The 23993-nt window shown below is 39.3% G+C and overlaps 2 protein-coding genes and 1 long non-coding RNA gene across 4 annotated transcripts in view; 1 reads left to right on the top strand and 2 right to left on the bottom strand.

The window, feature by feature from the left end:
- Positions 1–306: 306 nt before the first annotated feature.
- LOC119522377 (activated RNA polymerase II transcriptional coactivator p15-like) lies at positions 307–8438 on the bottom strand. The gene is made up of 2 exons (XM_037820892.1): positions 8394–8438; positions 307–930 (listed from the first exon to the last, which is right to left on the bottom strand). Exons 1-2 carry the CDS (start codon positions 8436–8438, stop codon positions 559–561), a joined length of 417 nt encoding a protein of 138 aa, XP_037676820.1. The 3' UTR covers positions 307–558.
- Positions 8439–19245: 10807 nt separating this feature from the next.
- Positions 19246–23629, bottom strand: LOC119522969. Its single transcript, XR_005214572.1, has 4 exons — positions 23433–23629; positions 22846–22995; positions 19664–19712; positions 19246–19452 (listed from the first exon to the last, which is right to left on the bottom strand). It is a non-coding gene; the product is annotated as an uncharacterized LOC119522969 (long non-coding RNA).
- CUL4B (cullin 4B) overlaps positions 23390–23993 on the top strand; it is a 67836-nt gene continuing 67232 nt past the window's right edge. For both annotated transcript variants that reach the window (XM_037821716.1, XM_037821715.1), the window contains exon 1: positions 23390–23511. In XM_037821716.1, the coding sequence (XP_037677644.1) occupies positions 23484–23511 (28 nt within the window). In that variant the 5' untranslated portion in view covers positions 23390–23483. The remainder of the gene's footprint in view (positions 23512–23993) is intronic.

The raw sequence follows: 23993 nt of genomic DNA, 5'->3' as shown, positions 1-23993 counted from the left end.
CAGTTTCACTGATGTTTCTAAATTAGCATAATATATTCAAGGAAAAGAGTGAAAACTGAACATGAAAAGATAAGTTAATAAGGGAAACTGAAGAAAAAAGGGCAAGTGAAATATCATTGGGGTGGAAAAGTCAAACAAGTCTAGACATTTGGTTGGAAGACAACAGATCAACTATTGATTTTCACAAATCAAGAATAAATTCAGTGCTATGCAAATCCTTCTTAATGTTGAAACTGAAAGGTCTATAAACTGTTCTTTTTGGCCTCAAACAGTATCACCTCTTCTGATCAAAAAAGGCCACAACCATTAAGATTGTATTACTTGATTTTATTTTACACTAGGTGGTGGGCACGAAGCAATCCTCCTTAATAAAGCTGACAATTAGCTTCACTCAGAACATTTTTAATAATGCACATTAAAAAAAAAGTATTCACCTTACAAATTGTTCTGCAATCCAAATATACATTAGCTTGGAAAACAACGTTTAGAAAACAAAAGCCAATGTAAAAAGACAGATTAAAACAACTAGAACAGTACAGGTTTTATATGGCTCTGATTTTACAGTTTTCTTACTGCATCATCAATATCAGAAATCTGTTCCTTCAGCTGGCTCCATTGCTCGGGATTTAAGGAAATACCTTTTCTTCCTGGTTTCATTTCACCTTCTGGATCCATCCAATATTCTCTAATGTCAATTAGGACTTTCCCTTTAAAGTCCCGAACACTGACATACCTCATTTTTCCAATCTGAAACATGTTATCATCTCTGCTGCTGCTGCTCTGCTTGGAAGATGATAGTGCTCTTGAGGTTTCCCCAGTCTTTTGCTTCTTTACAGGTTTTTCTGGAGTAACTTGCTTTTTCCTCTTTAACTTTTTGTCAACTTCACTATCAGAATCACTGCCAGATGAGCTTGAAGAAACAAGTTGCTCCTGCAGCCAAGCTGCCGCCTGCTAGCTCGCTCTCTCGAGACTCCCCCATCACCTTTTATCATCTGGCATTACCAATGACTTCCTCTTCTATCTCCAACCACTCCATCTCTGTTGGATCTTTTCTTTCAGTTTATAAACATGCTCAAAACATACACAGTCAGCCAAGCCAGAAATTTTAAAGTCAGTAACTCTTATAGATTCTATCTTTTAACTTTTAAGTCCTTTCCTTCTCAGTTCAAGCTACCACTGCCTTGGTTCAGGCCCTTATCATTTCTGGCCTATATTTAGTCAATAAAAATTAATTGAGTCTCCCATCTAGTCTCCCTGCCTCCTGTTAACTTGATCTGTTGGATGCCCTGGTGTAACAGAATGTCCTTAAGGAGGGTACAAGCTGGGAAAACTGCCATTTAAAAGTTGAATGTTGGGCTTTCGCTTCCAGGAAGATGGAATAGACATAATTTCCCTATTTACCCTGCTAAGTAGGGCTAAAAACCATGGACATTGTATATAAAATAAACATAAGAAGACAGACTGGATAAAGATCTTGGAATGAAGGGACGACAGACATGGTAGTGAGTTCCTGGGTTTTTTTTTTTTTTTTTGTCTCATATATCCCAGACTTGTTGCTGAAGAAGCCGACAACCAGGAAACACCAACAGGCACATATTTAAAAAAAAAAAAAAGCCTTGACAAAAGCCTGCTCTCTCTAAACAAAGAACCAGGAAAAGAATAACCTAGCAAGAAGAAAACTTTTAAATAATTGAGCTACTCTAGCCAAAACAGCACAGAAAAATTTGTGGCCCTACCCTCACCCATACCAGCAAAGGCTGAATGGAGAGCCTCAACTTTACTCTTGCTGGGCTATAATGAGCCACTTCCTCACCCTGGAGTGGAAGTGGAGACCATGTAGGGAGCCTGGCAGTAACAAAGTGCCCCTCTGCCTCCCTGCTGAGGTGGTGTCAGAGGAGGCCTAGTTGAAAATTACTTAAGACTTTCAGCACCACCCCTCTCCAGGAGTGCAGCACCACCCCTCTCCAGGAGTGCAGAGTGGGCCATGTGGCAAGCAGTAACAAGGAGCCCCTTTGACAAACAAATACAACACTCTTGAAACAAATGAAAAAACAGAAAATCTCAGCAATGAAATAAAAGATATAAAGAAGATGAAATATAAATTAAAAATATAGTAACTGAAAATTAAAAAGAAAACTGAGAAGACTGGGTTAAAAAACAGAATGAAAAAGTCAGAAAAAAGAACCTTTGAACTTGAAGATAGAACAATAGAAATTACCCAGTCTGAACAAGAGAGAGAAAAGACTCAACAAACAAACAAGCAAACATGGAAAGAACTCTGGGACCCATGGGACCATAACAAAAGATCTAACATTTTTGCTATAAAAGCCCAGGAAAGAGAGGGCAGGGTGAAAAGGGTACTTGAGTTTCACTGAAAATTTCCAACATTTGGCACTACATACCTATCAGAATGGCTAAAATATAAAAATTGTGGCTCAAACACCAAATGCTGGATAGGGTGCAGAAAAACTGTATCAACTCATACATTGAAGGTGGGACCATAAAGTGGTACAGCCACTCTGGAAAGGAATATGGCAGTTTCTTTAAAAAGTGAACATGCCATTACCATGCTGTCCTGGGAATTTATCCCAAAGAAATGAAAACTATGCTCACATAAAAATCTGTACTCAAATGTTCATAGCAGCTTTATGTGTTTATAGCCAAAAACTGAAATCAGCTTAGATGTCCTTCAATAAGCAATTGGATAAACCAACTGTACATACATATCATGGAATATTACTTTGCAAAAAGTAGGGACAAACTATTGATGCACACAACATCTTGAATGAATTTCTGAAGATTTATGCTCAGTGAAAAAAGCAACCCCAAAAGTTTACACATTTAAGTAACATTCTTGAAATGACAAAATTATAAAAATGAAGCATGGAAAGGTAGTTGCTAGAGGTTCAAGAAGGAGGGGGCAGGAGGAAGATGGATGTGGCTATAATATGTATTTGTACAGAATTTCTATTTGGGTTGATTGTAAAATTTTAGAAATGGCAGGTGGTGATGGTAGCACAACATTGTGAGTGTAATTAACAGCACTGAATTATATATGTGAATGTGGTTAAAAGGGGAAATTTTAGGTCATATATGTTACTAGAATAAAAATTAAAAGTTAAAACATAGGCCCGTACAACACAGTGAACCCTATTGAAAACGATGGACTATAGTTAATAGTAAGATTATGCTGGCTTGAATCTATTATGTACTCCAGAAAAGCCTATGTTCTTTTAATCCAATCTTGTGGGGGCAGACCTATTGTGAGTGGGACCTTTTGATTAGGTTGTTTCCATTGAGATGTGACCCAGCCCATTCAAGGTGGGTCTTAATGTTCTTGCTGGAGTCCTCCATGACAGGATAAAAGGCAGAGACAGTTTGGAGAGAGCCCAGAGATGCTTAGAAAGAAAACACCCTGGGAGAAAGCAATTTTGAAACCAGAACCCAGGAGAAGGAGGACCAGCAGACGTCGCCATGTGTCTTCCCATGTGACAGAGGAACCCCGGATGCCATTGGCCTTTCCTCAAAGAAGGTATCTCCCTCTTGATTCCTTAATTTGGATATTTTCAAGGCCTTAGAACTTTAAATTTGCAACCTAATGAATCCCCATTGAAAAAGTCAACCCATTTCTGGTATTTTACATTCCAGCAGCTTTAGCAAACCAGAACAATAATTATAAGAATGTTCTTTCATAAATTATAACAAATGTACCACACTAATGCAAGGTGTTAATAATAGGGTGGGATATGGGAAAAATATACCCTAATGTAAACTATGGACTATAGTTAAGAGTACAATTGTAATATTCTTTCATCAATTATAGCAAAGGTACCACACTAATGCAAAGTGTTAATAATAGGGCTTTATATAGGTATGCTGTATTTTTTACATGATTATTCTGAAAAACCTACAACTTCTCTAATTGAAAATACTAAATAAAAAATCTATTCAGAACTGAAGAAGAGAAGCATGTGTGATTCGGAGTTTCCTAGTGGCCAAAGCAACAAAGGAAACAAATAGTTACAAGTAGTAATTTTTATAGGAAATAAATATACTGATGTATAGAAAAGATGTCTGAGAGAAACTTCCTCCATGGACCCTCATAAAGGGCATACCAAGCATTATAGTGGACAATGCTCTTCATGAAAAAATTACTGTATGCCCATTTTTACAGAATCTCTTATTGTAAGCAGAGAATACACCACCAAAACAAATATTATGGAAAGCAAGTACTATATGAAATTAAACAACATAAGCAAAAATAAAAAATCTAAAAGGACGTCAAGAGGGATTCTTGCGTTGATGGAACTGTGCTGTATCTTAATGGCGTCAATGCCAATATCCTGATTGTGATATTGTACCATAGTTTTGCAAGATGTCACCATTGTGGGAAACTGGCTAGAGGGTGTAAGAGAGCTCCTTGTATTATTTCTTACAACTGCATGTGAATCTACAATTATTTCAAAATAAAAATAAGTAAATTTTTAAAATCTAAATAAAAATTAAAAGTTGCAAGTCGATACAAGTCCATTCATAAACTCTATTAGCTTGGGGTCATAAGTTGTAATGAAAAATTGAATTTGCCTCTTTACAAATGGATCAGGGACATATACTATCTTATTAATTGCAAGGTCTTTTTATTTTTTTGTCTTCTGAGATATTTACAAAAAGATGGGTAGCACCTTGATTGATTTTTATGAGTGCCGTTGCTCTTTATTATGATTATTTTTATATCACACTCCTATGCTGAACTAAATAGATTTTTAAAAAATATTTCTGCCTCTTAAGTGAGACTGCAACTTAAATTTGGAGCAAACTATCCCTTTGTTCTGGAAAAAATGAATTCTGTACAAGCCATTTTATAATGTAAATGCAACACGCAGTATCACATCCAACCTAGTTGAATGAAGTAATGACTGTAAATATGTTGGACTGAGAATTTAAATGGTCAGACGGTAGCCTATGTCTCTGAAGACTGTTGATTTTGGGGGAGAAATGGTTATTATTTTTCCCATACCTATTTAGGTAGATCTATGCCTGTATATTACTGCTTGTCCAATGGAGTTAAGTATGTTATTGTTCAAGCAATTGGTGGCATAAGATGATGAGATGAGACAGAGAGGACTACAGGAAACATACCTGTGAAAAGAAACTAGGCTAGTCTTGGCACAGAACAACTTAGGCTGGCCTGCCGATGTCCCATAGGTGGTATTATCAAAGAGAAAATAACCCAGACTTTGGAAATGTAGCCGTATCAGATCGTTTTGAGGTCTTTTTTTTTTTTTTTGTATTTGGCGCCAATTAGGCCCCTGTTAGTCGAGTGGGGTTTCCCCTGAAGTGATTGGTCAGATCTACTGTCAATCATCTTAGAAAACCGTTAAATGCACGGGAAATGGAGCCTCGGTGGGGAGAACTTAGATTGAAGAGCGGGCTCAAGTTGTTAGCGTACCAATCCCTCAGGTTTTGAAAGATCAAAATTTGACAGATCAACAACAAAGAAGTCCTGATAGTCCTCCTGTGACGGTGAGCTAAACCGGCCCCTTTGAGATTGTGAGAGACTGGGAAGGTACCCTTTAGGAACCAAGTGAAGGTGGGTCTGGACTTGGGCCTAGTGACTTTCAGCGAAGCCATATCTTGAGATATTTTAAAGTTATTCTTTATGTTGTACTTCCTTATGACATTCCCAAATGTTTAGTAGAAATACATTAAAAGATAGTCTTTATTCATCTGCGATGTGGAGAACTTAGGGAAAAGTCCATTATAGTCCTTGTCATTTGTGGAGAAAGCTCTATCCATAAAGCAGTGATCACAGGAGGTCCCTCAAGAGCAGAGACAACAGCACTGAAACCTGAGGAGGAGGCCAAAATTGAAGAAAATTAGCTATCTGGTTCCGATCACATGTGAGATCTACTTTGGAGAACCCTCAGAAATAGTTTTGAGGGGAGTCTAATTTTGGCATTCAAGCTCTTGGGGGCTCAAGCCATTGTAATTTGGGAATTAAAAGGAAATGTCAGACTTTCAGTTTAAGATGTTAGTCTGAACAAACGTGTTTTCCTCTTAAAATTATATTTAAATGAAAGAAGAAAAATATAAAAATAAAGCAGTAACTAACTACAAGTGATAACAGAGAAGGGTGTTGATTAGTAAACTAAAATGTTGAGGACTGTCTTGAAGATATGAAACAAGTAGGATAAAATTGGCTGAGAAACCATAGTCAATGAACCCATAACACCATATGGGAGAAGACTGCTTTAAAAGTGACTTCTCTGTTTTTTAAACAGCCCCAAAGACAAAGGATGTCACAATCATCTGGATCAGAGAATATGAGTGATGATGAGGAGAGCCCAGAAGACAATGGTGAGTAAATCAACTAGTAAAACCTAGAGTTAAGTCTAAATAATCATTAACAGTATGTCTAGAAAGCTTGAGGAAATTAAGAAATTATTGTTAAGAAGATCAAGGCAGAATTAAACAATAAAAAATTAATAAAAATAAAAATAAATTCCTCCATAGAGAATTGGGATTAAGGGATGGTCTTCTGCTTTTGCTTTATTGTTGTTGTTGTTTTACAATGAGAATGAATTCATATACTATTTTGGCAAAACTTTTAAAGTTTGATAATATTTAGTGTTGCTAAGGATGTGGGGCAGTCAACAGTCATTCTGAAGTTGGGAGTTATTTCTGAAGGATAATAATGGCAATCTATCAACATTTTAAATATACCTTCCCCTTGACCCAATTCCACTTCTTCAAATAAATCCTCAGTAATACTTTCACACGTGCACAGAGATTTTTTATAGCATGTTCATTGCAGCATGCTGGTAGTAGCAAAAAAGGAAAACAACCAAATGTCCAAGATAGAAGAATAGTTAAATAACATGTGGTATGTATTTACTATGAAATAGAATGCAAATCTTAACAAGAATGAGATAGATCTCCATGTACTGTCTTGGAAAGATCTCCAATATACATAAAGTGAAAAAGGAAAATTGTAGATATATATGTATAGTATGATATCATTTATGCTTAAAAATACCAAAGCTAAAAAAAAAAAAAAAAGAGAGGTTTCCAGGGGCCTGGGATTCCAGTATTAAAAGAAACTTGGTACCTCTCTCCCCTCTTCCTTTCACTTGATGAAAACCTGATAGAGAAGTATAAAAATGTTGTATCTGGGTTACAGATGAGGAGTCTGTTGTAAATCCTCTTTCCAGGTACCTTCCATTAGGCTCTTGAGATTTTTTTTTCTCCAAAGGAAAGCTAATTTGAATCTTTTTGTATCCTTTCGTTTCATTACTATTTCCAAGCTATCGATTACTTATAGTTAAATTTACTTAAGGTTTTAAATTCTTGTAATAGAGCAGGCAGGAAAATTAAAAGTCCAAATGCCCATTGCGAACACCTGCATTTACCCCATGCCCTTCCTGAAGGTGCACTCGGGGGCTGGGGGAAGAAGGTGTGGCATAGAGCCAGGAACAGGACAGTGAATTGGAATCCCAAGAGCTAGGATAACAAGTCACCACCCACCACCACTCCCAAACTTCTCAAACTTCTCAGGGTGGAGAATGGGTGAAGACCACGCTGTACAAACTTAAAATTGGTGGATTCATGACTGAAAATAAAAACATCGTTTTATAACAACAACAAAAAACCCACATAAAAATACCAAAACTTCCTATTTGTATATGTACATAAATTCTGAGGAAGACCAGACACCCAACTTAACAGTGAATGGATATTTTTACTCTTGAATCCTATATTTTTCTATACTCTTTTTTTCAAATACGAAAATATATGTGTGTATTATTTGTAACAAAACTGAAAGATAACCATTAATAGAATAGAACTATTGTGTTAAACTTTCCAATCACTAATGGTTGAAAAAGGAACAAAGGAAATTCAGTCAGTCCAGCAAAAGTAAGGAAAGGGGAAAAAGAAACAATAAAGTGTGATAATTAATATTTTTAAAAAATGACAGGAATATGTACAACTATATATAGTATACTATACAGCCCTAAAAAGAGTGAAGTAGATCTATGTATATGGACAAGGAAAGATGTCCATAATAAAATATTAAGCAAAAAATAAATAAAGGTTACAGAACAATTATATACAGTATTATGATACATGTTTTTAAAATAAAGAAACAACTCTGCGTGTTGGCAAAAGATGTAGAAAAAGATCTGTAATCAGCAAATTGTTAACTGAGGTTGCCTTTGGGGAATGGGTTTAGTGGAGAGGAGCAAGGAGTAAGAGGAGATGTCACCTTATTTTTTAGTCAAAGACCATTGAGGCCTGGACATTTGAATCACATTTGAGTGGTCTTTCTAAATTCACATCTGTTCATATTATTCCTTTCCCTGCTTAAAGCCCTCCAGTAATTACCCATGACCTACTGGATAAAATCCAAACTCTGGAGCATGGCATACAATGTTTTCCATGATCTGAACCCTGCCTGCCTCTATGTCTTCATCTCCTACAGTTCCCCCTACAGGCCTACTGCACATCAGTTACACAGCATGGTAATACTTGCATTTGCTTGAATGGGCCATGATCTTTCTCGTACCTCCACATCTTTGCATATGCTGTTCCCTTTCCCAAGTAACTGGAAGGTGTTCTAGTTTTCCAGGCTGTAAGAAAGGGATAAGTTTAGTTTTCACATAGAGACAGCATGGAATAAGGGAAATGGAGGCAAAACCAGTTTAAACAAGCCCCAGACAAAGAGAAGAGAGAATCTGCCTGCTCCTTATATGGAAAAGTAACCATAGTTACTGGAATGTAAAGAGATATGAGGTAATATCAGAGGCGGGAACTCACAGCAAAAAAAATAAAAATTTGAGGGGGATAGGCTGATCAGTTCAAAATCTCAATAATGAGCTAGTTGGCTCTCTGGGATTGGCTGTACAAATTAAAATCTCAAAAGATGAATTAGTTAGTGTTCTCGGATAGGCTGTAACCTCTTTAGTACCCAGTCAATGGGGAAACAGGGAAGGGACTTGCGAATTAGGAGTAGGAGATTTAAAGATCGCCATTCTCTTCCTCTGGCGCGCCAGTCTTCCATGTGTTTGGCTGGACGCCCTATCTTGCAAGATTGTAAATAAATTCTTTTCTCCTCCAAAACCGAGTGAGCGTTTATTCCCTTACAGGAACCACTTTATTTCCGACAACTTGGGGGCTCGTCCGGGATCCGAAGCTTCGGAGGGGGACCCCCGAGGTGGACAAAGGGAAGGCGCGCCCCGCTGATTGAGCGGTCTCGGACTCCGCCATTGGGGGCCCATCTCCGGCAGCTAAAGGGCCCGAGACCAGATGCTTGGATCTGCCGGTTGTGGATGAGAAAAGGGGGAAAAGAAAAGGCCTGCCTCTGGTTAACCAGGCAACTCCGTGCACGGACCAAGGTAAGGAAAGAAATATTATATTACCTTGGTGGTTAAAGCATTCTGAGAGTCTGGGGCTGATCCTGAGGGAAAGATGCCCAAACAAGACTCAGAATGGGGACATTCTGATGAGCCTAGAGCTGATCCTAAGGGAAAGATGCTCAGGCAAGACTCAGAATGGGGAATAGAGGCAGTCAGCCGGCCGGGAATAAAGGGAAGGGGGTACCTTTAGGGTCCCCGGGGAACATTCCTCTAAATAATCCATTGGGAAACATGTTAAAACATTGGGCTAAAAGTAATTGGACCAAGAGAAAGGGTAAAAGAAAATGATCAAATATTATTGTTATGTTTAGACAAAAAAAAAAAAAAAAAAAGGCATTTTGCTGCCAAATATATTCTGGCCAAAATATAAGGCAGATAAGAGTTGGCTTTGTGCTGACCTCGTGTGTCATGTTAATAAAAATAAACCTTTTTCCAAGGCAGAATTGAACTGTGCCATGTGCTGGCTGCAGGGAAAAAAGAAACTAAAACCTGGGATAAGCATTCCCCCACCTTATGGTTTCCCCTCCCCCACTGGGGCGGGAACCATTAAAGCCTGAGGTTTTGGTGGAAGCAGTCTATGCCCCCAGGCAATTGGAGAGCCAGTTAATGCTGACTGCTCCAGTAATTACAACCCACCAAAAGTTAAGAAAAAAAAAAAAAAAAAAAAAGGAGAGATTTCCAAAAATTTCCGTTTCTAAAGGCTCTTAAAGAAAGGAAGGTAAGAATCATTAATAAAAAGCCTAGCAAGGCTAGCTGAATAACAATTAACTTGATTCTTAAACTCTGGTTTATGTAAATATCCCTTTCTTGGGAGAAGAAAGGGAAATGGGAAAGAGGGCGGCTATGAGAGAAAGAGAGAGACTGCATCCACCTAAAATAAAATTGGCTGTACCCATATCCCCAAAGAACGATGAAAGTTGAGGTCTGAAGTCAAGTGGTCTCAGGCTGGGAGAGTGGAGTGGCCCACATGCATGAAAAGGGTGAGTTTGCCCTGGGGGTTGAGGGTGGGCCTTCCGCCTCAATGCTCTGGAAAAGTTTTGCCGCCTCAGGACCCAGAGGGTGGAGCACATTCCCAGGGGAATGGGAAAAGCCTGGCTGCCACCCCACTGTTCAGAGAAGGTAGAGCCTTTACCCCGAAGAGGCAGAGTCTGGGTGGCACCCTGATGTTTAAGAAGGGTGGGGCCAAAAAGGTAATCTCCCCAACATCACCCCAGACTTTGAAAAGAAAAGGGCTGCCACAAAAGCCTCTAAAAAGGGTTGGACTCCCACTCCCTCAAGCCCCAAGAATACAATGTCATTCTGTTAATAACTCAGACTTTAAAAGGTTAGCTATATAAAGGAATTTTAGCCTAATATTCAGAGAAGATCCAAAAATCGATGAATGGCTGAATAAGCCATTAGAGGAAATATTCAGAGAGTCAACAAGCCAGGGAGGAAACAGACAAAAGTGAGATAGAGAAGTAATTGGAGCAGTTTAAAAAAAAAAAAAAAAAAAAAAAAAGAGGAAGGAAATTTGTAGCATGGGGTTTGTGTGATTCTCTATTCATATACTTATGTGGGGCTAAACAGGTATTAATAAATACATTTACATATTTTAGTGTGCTGTGTAATTAAGTCTAAGGCATGCGGAAGCTACATTTAAAGTCCCTTAATGTGTGTATCAGGGTATACAGGAAGTTATATGCACATTTTTTAGGACTGTATTTGGATGCATTCTGAGAGTTAAAACTTCATGAATCTAATGGGAGTTTAAGTTGTATGTTTACACAGGAATGTGGGATAGTTGTATTTGTATGTAATAAAAGCATGTAATATAATTACGTAGGAGTCTTTCAAACTGTGAAAGATTGTCAGTGTGTAATTTAAAACTTGGCAAAAATTTACTGTGTACTCATCTATAGTAAACTGAAGCTATTTCTTTGTGTCTTTATAGCGTATACTAGTTTGTGTGTACTCTAAAGCTGGGCAATTGTGTGCAGTTTCACAATAGTGTGAAAAATGAAAAAAAAAGTGAGAAAAACTGTGTAAAAGTTTTCTATGTATGTGTAACAGTAGTGTATTGGCTATACATGCTTGTAAATGGGAATGTATGTCTGTTTTGTATGGTTATGAGTGTGTATATAAGTTATATGTGTCTGTATTCCAGATATATGAGACTGTGTATTCTTGTAAAAAGCAGAATAATTTTTCTGATATATTTTGGGCAAAAGCAAAAGGTCCATACTCAAAGTGCAAGTAAATGTTCCTATAAAAGGGTTTAAGGTTCACTAAAGCTGAATTAAACAAACTTAGAACAGTGAATGGTTCATATCTCTTCCCAGGTCTCCATTTGGTAATGCCAGGTTGCTATCTTAACATTAAGTCTAATAGGAATAAAGACACCACATATATTGTCAAATACTACACACCAAGGCTTGTCCTCCTCTCCCTGGAGAGTGGGTTTTTACTCATCTAACAGCAAAACTTGTGTGTATGTTCAGGGTATGCATATATGTGAATCACGTATATTCAAGCATCACTAAACTAGGTGTACTAAAAACTGAATTTTAAGTTAGCATTTAAGAGTGGTAAGCCTTTTTATGTTCATTAATCTTAGGTTATTGTAAATTATTGTTGTCCTTTAGTCTAATTGTTCTAGCCTGAAATGTTGGTAAGTTCTTGCTGCTCTTCATGCACATGACTTCAGGAGTGTCTGTACCTAAAGCAGGTATTAGCAGTTTTACACTAGGGGAGTCATTAGAGGGGTGCAAGCCATGTGTAATTTAGTACTTAGGCAATTACAAGGTGTAGGCCTTTGGTTTTTGGTTTGCCTTTCCCCAGGAGGACTGGAGAGCTCCCCTCCCTAGACACAAAGGATCTTTTTCTTAAGAATTATATACTGGCCTTGTCTTCTACTTTATCATCTCTCAGGAACCGTGGACTGTTGGCTCAGACCCCGCCTCTTGAATTTGCTGCCCATCAACATCAGCCTGGCAGCTGGGTTCTGATCCAGTCGTGGAAAGAATCCAAACTTCAACCGATCTGGGAAGGACCCTATCAGGTCTTGCTGACAACTGAGACGGCAGTCCGAACGGCAGAAAGAGGCTGGACTCATTACACACGAGTGAAGGGACCAGTGCCTGAACCAGACGATAAGTATCCAGCAACTCAACCTGAATCCTGGAAAGTGACTCCTACCTCAGATCCCCTAAGGATCACTTTAAATAGGCAACAGTTAAAGGAACATATTAGAAGGGAGAAAGGGCTGAATTAAACCCTATGTTTGCATTGTGATCTATGTATAGCTTAATGATGAAATTGCTTATGCTGATCATAATGTTCTATATTCAAGGAGTAACAGGTTCTGCTAAGCTGGTTATAAGTGTAGTCAAAGACTTAAAGTCTCAAACTGTACAATTTGATGTTTGTCAAGTAATGAGCTGTAAAAATCTAAAACATCAGCAACAACTGAGGGAGGAATATAAGCATTTATGTAAGCAGACTGTTCAAATAGAAAGCAAGATTGTTGGGGGGGGCGAACATTTGAGAGTATAACTTATGAGACACCTAACCCCTGTTATTCTTGAAACACTGCTTGGTGAACCACACAGTATGAGGAATGGGTCTTACCCAGGTTGGAAGAAAAACCATTAAGGGAAACTTGGCTGGAATTTAACTCTCCAGTTCAAATTGACCCCAAGGTCATTAGAATACTTAAGGCCAAAGACTTAAAGCAAACCACAGAAATAGAGACAGGTTATGAAAATACAAATGCCTGGGTAAAATGGGTCAAATATACCATCCAGAGTCTAAACAGAAGTGACTGTTATGCTTGTGCAACCAAACAACCCACTGTTCAGATTATGCCTTTCCCCTTGGAAATGAAAAAGCATGAAAAGGAGTTTAAATGTATAACACTCCTCTTTCAAAATGCTACTCCTGGTGAAAGTTGTAGTACGTTGTCCTCCCTTTTCCCTCCAGTCCAGAAGGGAAGTGTCAAAGCCATACCAGCGTCTCACCTTGGTCCCGGAAACCACTCTGCCTGTCTCTCCAGATGGGAAGAAGGGCTCCAGGATCTTGGTACCATGGCTTTGTGTACACAGGTGTGGAATGTGAGCAAGGATAGTACTGGCAACTTCTCCAGCCTAACTATACCCCGAGCAGACCTCTGGTGGTACTGTGGGAAGGGCATCCTCTGGCCAACACTACCTGAAAGGTGGGGAGGAACCTGTGCTCTGGTTCAATTGGCTATCTCGTTTACCCTGGCATTTGAAAGTAATAAGAAAGTACCAACCCAAGGCAAAGGAAAAAAAAATGTACAAAATGTACCCGGTTCCTTCAATAAAAAAATTGTTTGTAGATAGTATAGGGGTCCCCCGGAAAGTTCCTAATAAGTTTAAAGCTAAAAATCAAGTAGCTGCAGAATTTGAATCGTCCGTATTCTGGTGAGTCACCATCAATGAAAATGTCAATCATCAGCTAAAATTTATCAACTATACCAGGAATGTCATTAAAGAAATAGCAGAACAGTTAAATGCCACTAGCCGAATGGCATGGGAAAACAGAATGGCCCTAGATATGATGCTAGCTGAAAAAGGAGGCGTCTGTGCTATAGTTGGGGGAAATTGTCACACATTCATCCCCAATAATACCGCACCTAATGAAACTATCACCAAAGCCCTACAAGGCTTAACAGCCTTATTTCAGAAACTAGAAAAGAATTCTAGCATTAACAACCCACTCACAGAATGGTTGAAAAATTGGTTCGAGAAATGAAAAAGAATTGCAACATCTATTTTAATTTTCCTTATCATTCCAGCCAAAATGTTTATAACAGCTGGGTGCTACATAATCCCGTGTGCTCAAAGGCTAGTTCAAAAACCCATCAAAACCACTAGAATCAAAAATAAGAAAAATCCCTATAATGAGAAATGTAAAAAAGCCCTTAACAAATTTGAGAATCTAAAATGTAAAAACTAAAAGGATTTAAAAAAAAAAAAGAGGAGGGAATCTGTAAGAAAGGGATAAGTTTAGTTTTCACATAGAGACAGCATGGAATAAGGGAAATGGAGGCAAAACCAGTTTAAACAAGCCCCAGACAAAGAGAAGAGAGAATCTGCCTGCTCCTTATATGGAAAAGTAACCATAGTTACTGGAATGTAAAGAGATATGAGGTAATATCAGAGGCGGGAACTCACAGCAAAAAAAATAAAAATTTGAGGGGGATAGGCTGATCAGTTCAAAATCTCAATAATGAGCTAGTTGGCTCTCTGGGATTGGCTGTACAAATTAAAATCTCAAAAGATGAATTAGTTAGTGTTCTCGGATAGGCTGTAACCTCTTTAGTACCCAGTCAATGGGGAAACGGGAGGGACTTGCGAATTAGGAGTAGGAGATTTAAAGATCGCCATTCTCTTCCTCTGGCGCGCCAGTCTTCCATGTGTTTGGCTGGACGCCCTATCTTGCAAGATTGTAAATAAATTCTTTTCTCCTCCAAAACCGAGTGAGCGTTTATTCCCTTACAGGAACCGCTTTATTTCCGACACAGGCTGCTCAAGCGAATACAATAAAATGTGTCAGGCTTAAACAGTGGGAATTTATTTGCTTATGGTTTTGAAGCTAGAAGAAAGTTCAATTCAAGGCATCACTAAGGCAATGCTTTCTCCTTGAAGATTGTGGCATTCTGGGGCTGGCCGCTGGCGATCCTTGGTCCTTAGCTTGTCACATGGCAATGCACATGGCAGCCTTTCCTGGCCTCTCTGTTCTCTTCCAGGTTCCTTGATTTCACCTTCTTACTTCCTGTGACTTTCTGTGTCTGAATTTCACTCTGCTTATAAAAGACTCCAGTAATGGGATTAAGACCCATCTTGACTGAGGTGGGCCACATCTTCTTAACCAAAGTAAGTTCATCCAAACATCCTAGTTAACAATGGCTTTACAACCACAGGAATGGATTAAATTTAAGAACATGTTTTTCTGGGGTATATACAGCTTCAAACCACCACAGGATGTCTCAAGGTCTCACCATCCTGACACTACAAATTAAGTTCAGATTTCCTCTGATATGCAAATTACAACTCCAAGCCCCCATCTTGTGGGCCATGGAAAGTCCATTTTCTACCAGGTTGGAAGGTGCTTCCCTCTCTCCCCACCAAGTAATTTCAGGAAATCCACAAGGCATGCTTAAATGTTGCAAAAATCAGTGCTAGTTTCCTTTGCCATCTCCGCTAGTTATTCTCTGCTCCAAATGTGGTATTCTACAGGTCACCATTTGCCGTCTTTAAATTTTTAAAAACTTTTTATTATGTAATATTTAATACATACATAAGAATATGTGTGACATGTAATTTGTGGAACTTAACAATAAAACAAACAGTCATGAACCCATCATCCAGCTTAAGAACTAAAACATTACCAATGTTTTTGAATCTACCTAAATTCTCCTTCCCTAACCTTATCCCCTCTCTCTCCCAGAGCAATTAATTGGCTATCCTGGATTTTCTGTTTATTATTTCCATTTTCTATTTTAATAGTTTTACCACATTATACATCCTGAAGTTTTCCTTATTTTTTGAGCTTCACAAAAATGTTATCAATTTGTATGTATTCTTCTGTGATTTGCTTTTTTCATGTAACATTGTTTCTGAGATTTATCCAGGTAGCTGAAATTCATTCATTTTTTCAATTTGGTATAGTATTACATTATGTGACTATACTGCAATTTATTTAGCCAGTCTCCCATCAAAGAATATTTTCTTGCCATCCTTTGAAATCCACATCAAAGGTGAATGGAGACTAGGAACAGAAAATCCTTAGCATGTTTAAAATCACTTTCGTTCCTGTGCCACCACTAAATATTCTCCATATATCTGTTTTATCAATTGGTATAGTATGGTGCAAGTATCAGCAAATTTTTTCTGTAATGAATTAGATAGGAAATATTTTAGGCTTTGTGGGCCATATGGTCTCGGTCACAACTACTGAACTAAGACAAAAAGCAGCCTTAGAAAAAATATAAATGAATGGGCATGGCTGTGTCCCAATAAAACTTTATTTACAAAAACAGGCAATAGGTCAGATTTGGTCCATAGGTAGTAGTTTGCTAACCTCTGCTCTAAAACATATGGTGGTATATGCTTCGTATTATCTTGTTAGCCTGTGTCTTATTTCCCATGCTTCATCCCCGCTCTCCCTTTATGGTTCTCAGTTCTTATATCCAAAGATGAGTCCAACCCTGTAGATCCAATTCCTGAACCAGTCTGGCTCAAGGCAGACACAGCTACAACAGCAGGCCTAGGAATTGCTGTGCTAGATATGAGACTGGGATGCTGCCTTGACTTCTCTGCTTAGCTTTCCACTTTCTGATTAGGACTGTAGCCAAGCATTGCTAACCAGTCTCCTTGTAATTGCCTGATTATGCCTTATTATCTCTCACCTTAAGGACTTAAACGTGCTGTCTTCCTTCTTTGTGCCCCCAGCTTCCTCCCACTCCCCTTGTCTGCCTAATTGCCATTATGCTCAGGATTTAGATTGAATTACTTTCTCTGAAAGCTATTCTTAACTCCCCACCCCCACCTTCCCTCCACCCAACCCCACCTTCCTAGGCCGGGCCAGGTTTCCCTCAGTGTTCCCATAGCAGCCGTTGTCAGCGCTGTCCCGTAATTGTCTGCCTCACCCATTGTCTGCCTCACCCACTAGCCCAGTTGAAAACTGTTTGTGGGCAAGGTTGTCTTTGTACCCTTGCCCGCAAACAAGGGTAAGTGACTGGATCTTAAGGGGTTCTTCAGCAAGGTTTGTTCAGTGTTTGCCTGGCTTTGGCCAGGAGAAGGAGCTGGTTTGTGCCTCCTGTGAAGATCAGCCACTGACTGAGGGTCCAGCCCGGGAATGGACTAATTTCCTAGAACCAAATTGCCTCTGTCTCCTTGAATGTATATTGCTTTCTACTGGGTCCTACCCTGCTTGATGATGGGATGGCCTGAATTGTATCCAAGCTTGGTCTCCCTTAAGCATTGTGATTTGACTCAGCTCAATAAAGGAGTTATTTTATTATTCCACATCTTTTTTTCTCCTGGTGAGTGGGGCTCAGAACATCTTTTCCTAACTTACCTACCACTTGGGACTATTTTATGGCACATCTCCTTACTAAATTGTAAACTGTGAGAAGTACTGTATTTGGAGCTAGAGAAGAACTGAATTTAAGTCTGTGTGCTGTGACTTTGGCAAGTCATTTTAACTTCCTTCCCTGAGCATTGTGTTCCAACCCAGCTCAGCCCTAAGACTGAAGAACACACCAAGCATTGAAGTGGACATGGGTTTAATTGGGACTTACTGACAGGAGATGTTCTCACGGTTGCCGCTGGTGGTGGAAAGTGAACCGCATGAAAAAGAGGGAGGAGTGGGGGGTGGCGGATTGTGTGGCTTATAAAGGTTTGTGACAGTGGAGTTTCTTGCGAGATTTGGTTACTAACAGTGATTAGGGGAGGGAAGTTTTAATGCTTCCCCCCCGGGGTGGGGGGTTGCTGTTGCCTGGTCATGTAGGCAGCTGAGTGTATCTTGTAATGGAGGAGGGGGCGGCCCCAGGCCCTGGGTCCTCAGCCTGTTTCTCATCTGTAAAATAGGGATGGCACCTGACCCATCTCAGTGTGGTTATGAGGATGAAATAAGATTATTTGTGTGAAAGTGCTTTGAAAATTATAAAATCAACCACAATGGAAAGCTTATACATTGTATTAGTTCTGTATTCCCTCATGGCATCTAGGACGGTGTCTTGTCCAGAGTACTTGCTCAATACATTTTTGTTCAATGACCAAATGAATTGGCAAAAGAAACAGTGCTATTGGTGGGAAGAAAGGACATTGAATAGAATCAGGGAAAATAGATGACTTGGCAATAGAAACATCCATATAGTGAATGATAATTCAGAAGTTGGATAGTTCCAAACCTACATCCCCAAATATTTGCTCTTTGCTTTGCTTATAAAAATATTTACATTTTCTTAATATGATTTTAGCAGCTGGGATAAGCTATCAAACTTGACTAGATCTTAAATATGCAATCTTCACAAAGCAGGATTGGTTCTAGGCAATATTGTGAGGTCAGCCAATTATATTCAGAAATCTTTTCTCCCTATTTGGTAACCTTAACCTTCCCTTCACCTATCCCCATGGCAGTGCCTTCTCCTAGTTCTGTTTACCCCCTTACATATGTGATTTTTGTATTGTCCTTTTTTCCCCAAGAAGAATTCACCTTAGAGGGTTAGGAACGAAGCCTCCCTGACTAATTTGCATTTAAAAAGTGGATTCCTAGGGGAGGAATTGTTTTAACTAAAGGAGTGAATAAATAATTGTGAATTTCAGGCATTCAAGGGAATAGAATGGTTTATCAGCTCCATTCAAATCACAAAGCTTATTTAGTTCATCTACAACTGTGGTCTGTTAACTTTGGATGAGAGCTTCTTAAAAACACCAATAGAGGCCCTACTCACAGAAATTATGATTTAATTGGACTAGGTTCGAGCCTGGGCAAAGGTGTCGTTTTAAAAATTGCGTAAGTGATCCTAATGTGTAATCAGAGTTGGGAACCCAGGATTTAAACTTAAGCTGGCCCTGTTCCTGAGAAAAGAAAAGCTAATGACATTAGAAGATCAAATATTTTTAATTCAATTTTATTGCAATATATTCACATACCATACAATCATCCAAAGTGTACAATCAGTTGTTCACAGTACCATCATATAGTTGTGCATTCATCACCCCAATCTATTTTTTTTAACATTTTCCTTGTACCAGAAAAAGTGAAAATAAGAATAAAAAATAAAAGTAAAGAAAAACACCCAAAACACCCCCCCTCCCAACCTATTTTTCATTTAGTTTTTTGTCCCCATTTTTCTACTCATCCATCCATACACTGAATAAAGGGCGTGTGATCCATAAGTCTTTCACAATCACTTTCAACTCTTGTAAGCTCCATTGCTATAAAATCATCTTGAAGAGTCAAGGCTACTGGGTTGCAGTTTGATAGTTTCAGGTATTTACTTCTAGCTATTGCAATACATTAAAACCTAAAAAGGGTTAGAAGATCAAATATTAAGGTGGGATGGGCATGGGGGGGACTGAGAGTCATTGATAAAGTGGACCGAAGGTTAAAAATAGGCCAACTTGTTAATAGGCAAGTGCTATGGCAGCATAAAAGGGAGACAATCTGTGGCTGGTCCTCTCTTCTACTTTGAAACCCCCAGGGAAAATGACTTACCCCTAACTTCTAGTACTTACATGTGCTTTGCAGATGGTCCCAGGTAAGACAGGAGATTAAATCTCTGAGCTACAAGGAAAGAAATCCTCAAATGGTTGATGTACCTAAGCTAGTAAGTCTTTAGTTTATGAGATAGTTTTACATGGAAGATGTATAATTTTGTTACAAATATAAGATCTATGTTATCTATTTACATTTTACTTAGTGCTTTAGCTTCAGCATTTATTAATATTAAGTTTCTTGCTTTTATAAATCACCTCCAGAATGGGAAAAGGATGAATTCATACTGTGTAGTTGGATCTTTACTTGAGCTTTGGTCTCCTCAGTTGCCATAGCAGCCTATTGCTGTTGATAGCATAACAAAGCCCTTTTTATGATATAAGCTTTATTTTACTATCTCAGCACTGCTTGGCTTGCCTTTCCTGTATTTCCCTGCTTCAAAGACAGTCCTTCAAAGAAGACAGAGAAAATGGACTGCCTTTTGCTCAGATATTCTCTTTTCTTGATACATTCTTAAGCAATGCTTGCTTCAGAGACATCTTTGGTATTCTGAGCAAGCATTATCTCCTCTTTTTAAGGAAAATTCCAGTCAATGGATAACAAGGCTTCCAGGATTGTCTATCCACTGGCAAGTCCCTGCTATGAGATGTCTGGAGAGGACCTAAAACTAGGCACCCTGGGGAATCCCTGCGACCAAAAAATGGAAACAGGTCACACTCTGCTTTTTTTAGGGAGATTCCTACAGAAACAGGAGAATGGACATTAGAAAAATTAGTCCTATGTCTCTGTTTCAATTTCTTCCTTTATGCATGTATTTACCTTTATAAATAGCTATAGATTTATTTATTTACTTGGTTAAAACAAGGCCAATGATAACTATACCTCGTTTGGCAGCATTGTAAAGTTTAATTAATGTTTCTAAGGTATAAGTTGAACTCACAAGATGAAAGATTCTATATATGGAATATGTGTTAAGTGCTCAATCTAGTTTAGTCTGTTGATGACTATAATTGTATGGTAACCTATATTACACGCCTTGATTATTGTGGTTGCAGTGGGTTCAACCTTGAAAAATGTATTTTAATGTTGAGAATGTGTTTAACATTGGTTGGCAATGTATGATCCAGGTGTATAGAATGTATGTTTATGTTTTAGCTATTCCCAATTAGTTGATTTTTGAGGTAAAAGATGTTTTACAAAGCCACATGAGAGGTTTTTCTTTATTTTAAATTAGTTTGAAGGTTTCAGAAGAAATAAAGTTCTTGTCCTCACACATCATACAGTAAATGTTGAATAAAAAAGCATTATTAAAATTATGTATACATATTAAGATGTATTAAATATGTAAGGATTGACCTAGCACAAAATCAAAAGAAACATAATTATTATTTAAGAAAAAATATATTTTTCCTTAGAACTCACTTAAGGATGTTTCATGGAAAACTTAATACATTAGACCACTGAGTCATTCAAAGTGAGCTAGAGCTCAAGAACCAAGGATCTGTGCATTCAGAGCCAAGATGTAACTCGGAAGACTGAAGGGCTTAGATAACCTTGTCAGATTGGGAGCTATTATTACTAGATTGCAGTTGAGTATTAACAGGATTCAACTCTCCTTTAGGTTGGTATAAACGTTTATATTTGTATGGCAAAAGAGGCTTTCTTTTATTTTTATGCCCATTCCCTTTCAATTGCACTAATATTTGTAATTTTAACAATAGTTAGCACTTCCATACATCCTTCTAAGGAATATAACTACATGAATTAGAATAACCTTGCTAATTAAATCCTGAAAATTTGCCAGTTAATCCTCCCTTATAAAAACACAGCATTATTTTATTCTCATTAAATGAAATATTCAATTCCATAAGTATTTGCTCTGCATTTACACAGTTGTTCAGCATTGTGTGAAATGTGAGACACAGTAAGGAAGGGCTTAATGTTTTAGGACATCTTCCCTGGGCAAAAAGGACTATACAGTGCATTCAAAATAGAAGTGCTCCCATCTTCTCTTTCAAGCCTCGGTCTGCCTTCTGTGCAGCCTTGGGACCTATGTTCCATTAGACCCTTGCTCTCAGCAGGCTAGCATTAAACTGCACAAAGACATTAGCTGATAATTGCCCACAGTACCTTTCCAGGAGGAAGAACATTTAAACAGGGACTTTTCAAGACAAAAAAAAGGGGGAACTTGTTTAAACAAAGTTAGGAAGTTGACTTATTCTCAGGGTTCTGATTTGCCTATCTCAAACTATACCATTCCAGCTGCTCTTACTTCACCCACAATCCTGTCACTCCTCTGCTTTTCAAAGCTCAGCTTGCTCTCTTGTCTTCCCACTCACTGTCTACCATAGCCTACAGGGTAGACCCCAAAATTCTTGGCTTGGTGTAACCAGGCACTTCTGAGCTTCATCTTCCTTCATTCCCTACCAACTACCGTTCTTTCCAGCCTCACTGCACTTCCCTGTGTTTCCATACACAGACCAGGCCTTTGCACAACTCCCTGCTTTGCCCATGTTGTTTCTATTGCCCCGAGTTCCTTGCAAACCTCTCCCCTCTTGTCTTTTTGGCAACTCCCACTTTGAGACCCAGCATAAATGTCACCTCTGTGAAAACTCTTCCTGACTACTCCAAATTTCTTGTTTCAATCTTTCTGTTCCCACAGCACTTTGTTCATTTGTAATAGTACTGTTACAGAAATTTGTTTTGAATCTGTCTTTCCCCACTGGTTTCTCAAGGGCAGGGGCCTGGATATTGTCTGGTATATTGTCTTTTAATACATGCTGGTTGTTTCTGCAGTTTGAATGATCAACAGTTGGCAAGTTTAATTTTATTTGACATTGTGTTCTCTCCCCTGAGAATGCCATCCAGTCAAGTAATAACTTCCCAACAGGGAATTTACGAGGATTGTTGTTGCTACTTTAATCAAATTTAGAGGTTGTTTTTCAAAAATGAGTAATCAAATTAAAACTTCAGTTCATGTAACACATTGGTTGAAAACATTGACTTGCCAATATCGATCTACTAAAATGTCTTCTTTGAGACAAAATGTACACGCTGAGATTTGATGAAAGAAGGAAGCTTTGTTTAGTCTATAAATTACTTGGTTAATGACTGATGGGGGGGTAGGAAGTGGTCTTGAGACTTGTACTTGACTTGTACTTGAGCGTGTGTGTGTGTGTGTGTGTGGGAGGGGGTTAGTTACCTTCCTGTTTCTTGGCCTTGGAATGCACCCTTAACTCTGGCCAGCCATCTTAGAAAAATGATTCTTTTAGGAATGTAAAAGGATTTGCAGCTACATTACTGGGAAATGTATCAAAGTTCAGGCTCTATTCGGTAGTGGGTCAGTGGTGTCCTTGAACATAAAAGAGAAACATTTTTTAGGTCCACTGAATAAAACTCCTTTTATTCCTATCTAAGCTCCTTCTATTTTCCTTTCCTATCTTAACTTCGTGACATTTCTCTCTAGCAGCACGCATAATGGCATTATTACGTTTTCCTCTATTTCGAGTTACTCCCTTTGCCTTACAACCCCTCCTTATTTCTTTATCTCTTTCAAAGTTTCCATTCTCCCATTCCCTTACTTTTTACTCCCTCCCTCCTCTTTTTTCCCAGCTAGCTCACCCCGCCCCTCGCCGTCATCATCTTCCCTCCTTCCCTTCTTCTCCCACCACCTCCTCCGCCCAGCCCCGCCCCGCGTTCGGAAAGCTCCAATTAGGAGCGCAGAAGATGTCTTGAAGGCCCGCCCCCTCCTTCTCCCTTTCCATTTCTCTCCTCCCCTTTTCTCCTTACCCCCTCCCCCTTCAAGTCCTGCGGACCTGGGGGCTTCGGGATCTGGGCGCTATGAAAAGTGTCTGCCCAGTCACTTCCGGTAAGGGCGCTGCAGTGAGAAGCTTCCGCGGGACCGTTAAGGAGGGGGTGGGAGTTACTGGTGGGCCAGGGGAGGAGGGTGCTGCCAGGGAAGGGGAGAGGGAGAGCAAGCGAAAGAGCAAGAGCGTCTGGGGCGCTCTAGCCGCCCCTTTCCCGCCGCCTCACCGGTGACTCGTCAGCTCCCCCGGCCCCCCGGTGGTTGCAGTCCTTTTCTCCAACCCCCACTCGCGGTGAGAGACACCGCCCCTCCCTCAGCGCCGCGTGACCGGAAGTGTCGCCATCTTTAGCCTCTTGTGCTATTGACAATAACAAGCCCTGGTTCTCTCCCCCTCCCCCCCACCACAGCCTTTCCCCTCCCTGAGAGAGGGAGAAAAGGAGGAGGAGCTGCAGCCTCATAAGACTCTCAGAGTCTCTCCTGCAGAAAGGGGGGGAGAGAGATTGGAAAGCAGGGGAGGGGGACGGCACGGCCGTTTACCTGTCTCC

The sequence above is a fragment of the Choloepus didactylus genome, chromosome X (genome assembly GCF_015220235.1).
Source record: "Choloepus didactylus isolate mChoDid1 chromosome X, mChoDid1.pri, whole genome shotgun sequence".
Taxonomy (NCBI): Eukaryota; Metazoa; Chordata; class Mammalia; order Pilosa; family Megalonychidae; genus Choloepus; species Choloepus didactylus.
This window is presented reverse-complemented; position numbering and strand designations above follow the sequence as displayed.

What these genes read in the sequence shown, in the direction of transcription:
- LOC119522377 (XM_037820892.1), bottom strand. Translation starts at nt 8,438, where the DNA reads ATGGAAAACATTGTATGCCATGCTCCAGAGTTTGGATTTTATCCA. An exon ending in CAGAGTTTGGATTTTATCCA is followed by an intron (nt 931 to 8,393) that starts GTAGGTCATGGG and finishes GCTTGGCTGCAG; the next exon opens with GAGCAACTTGTTTCTTCAAG.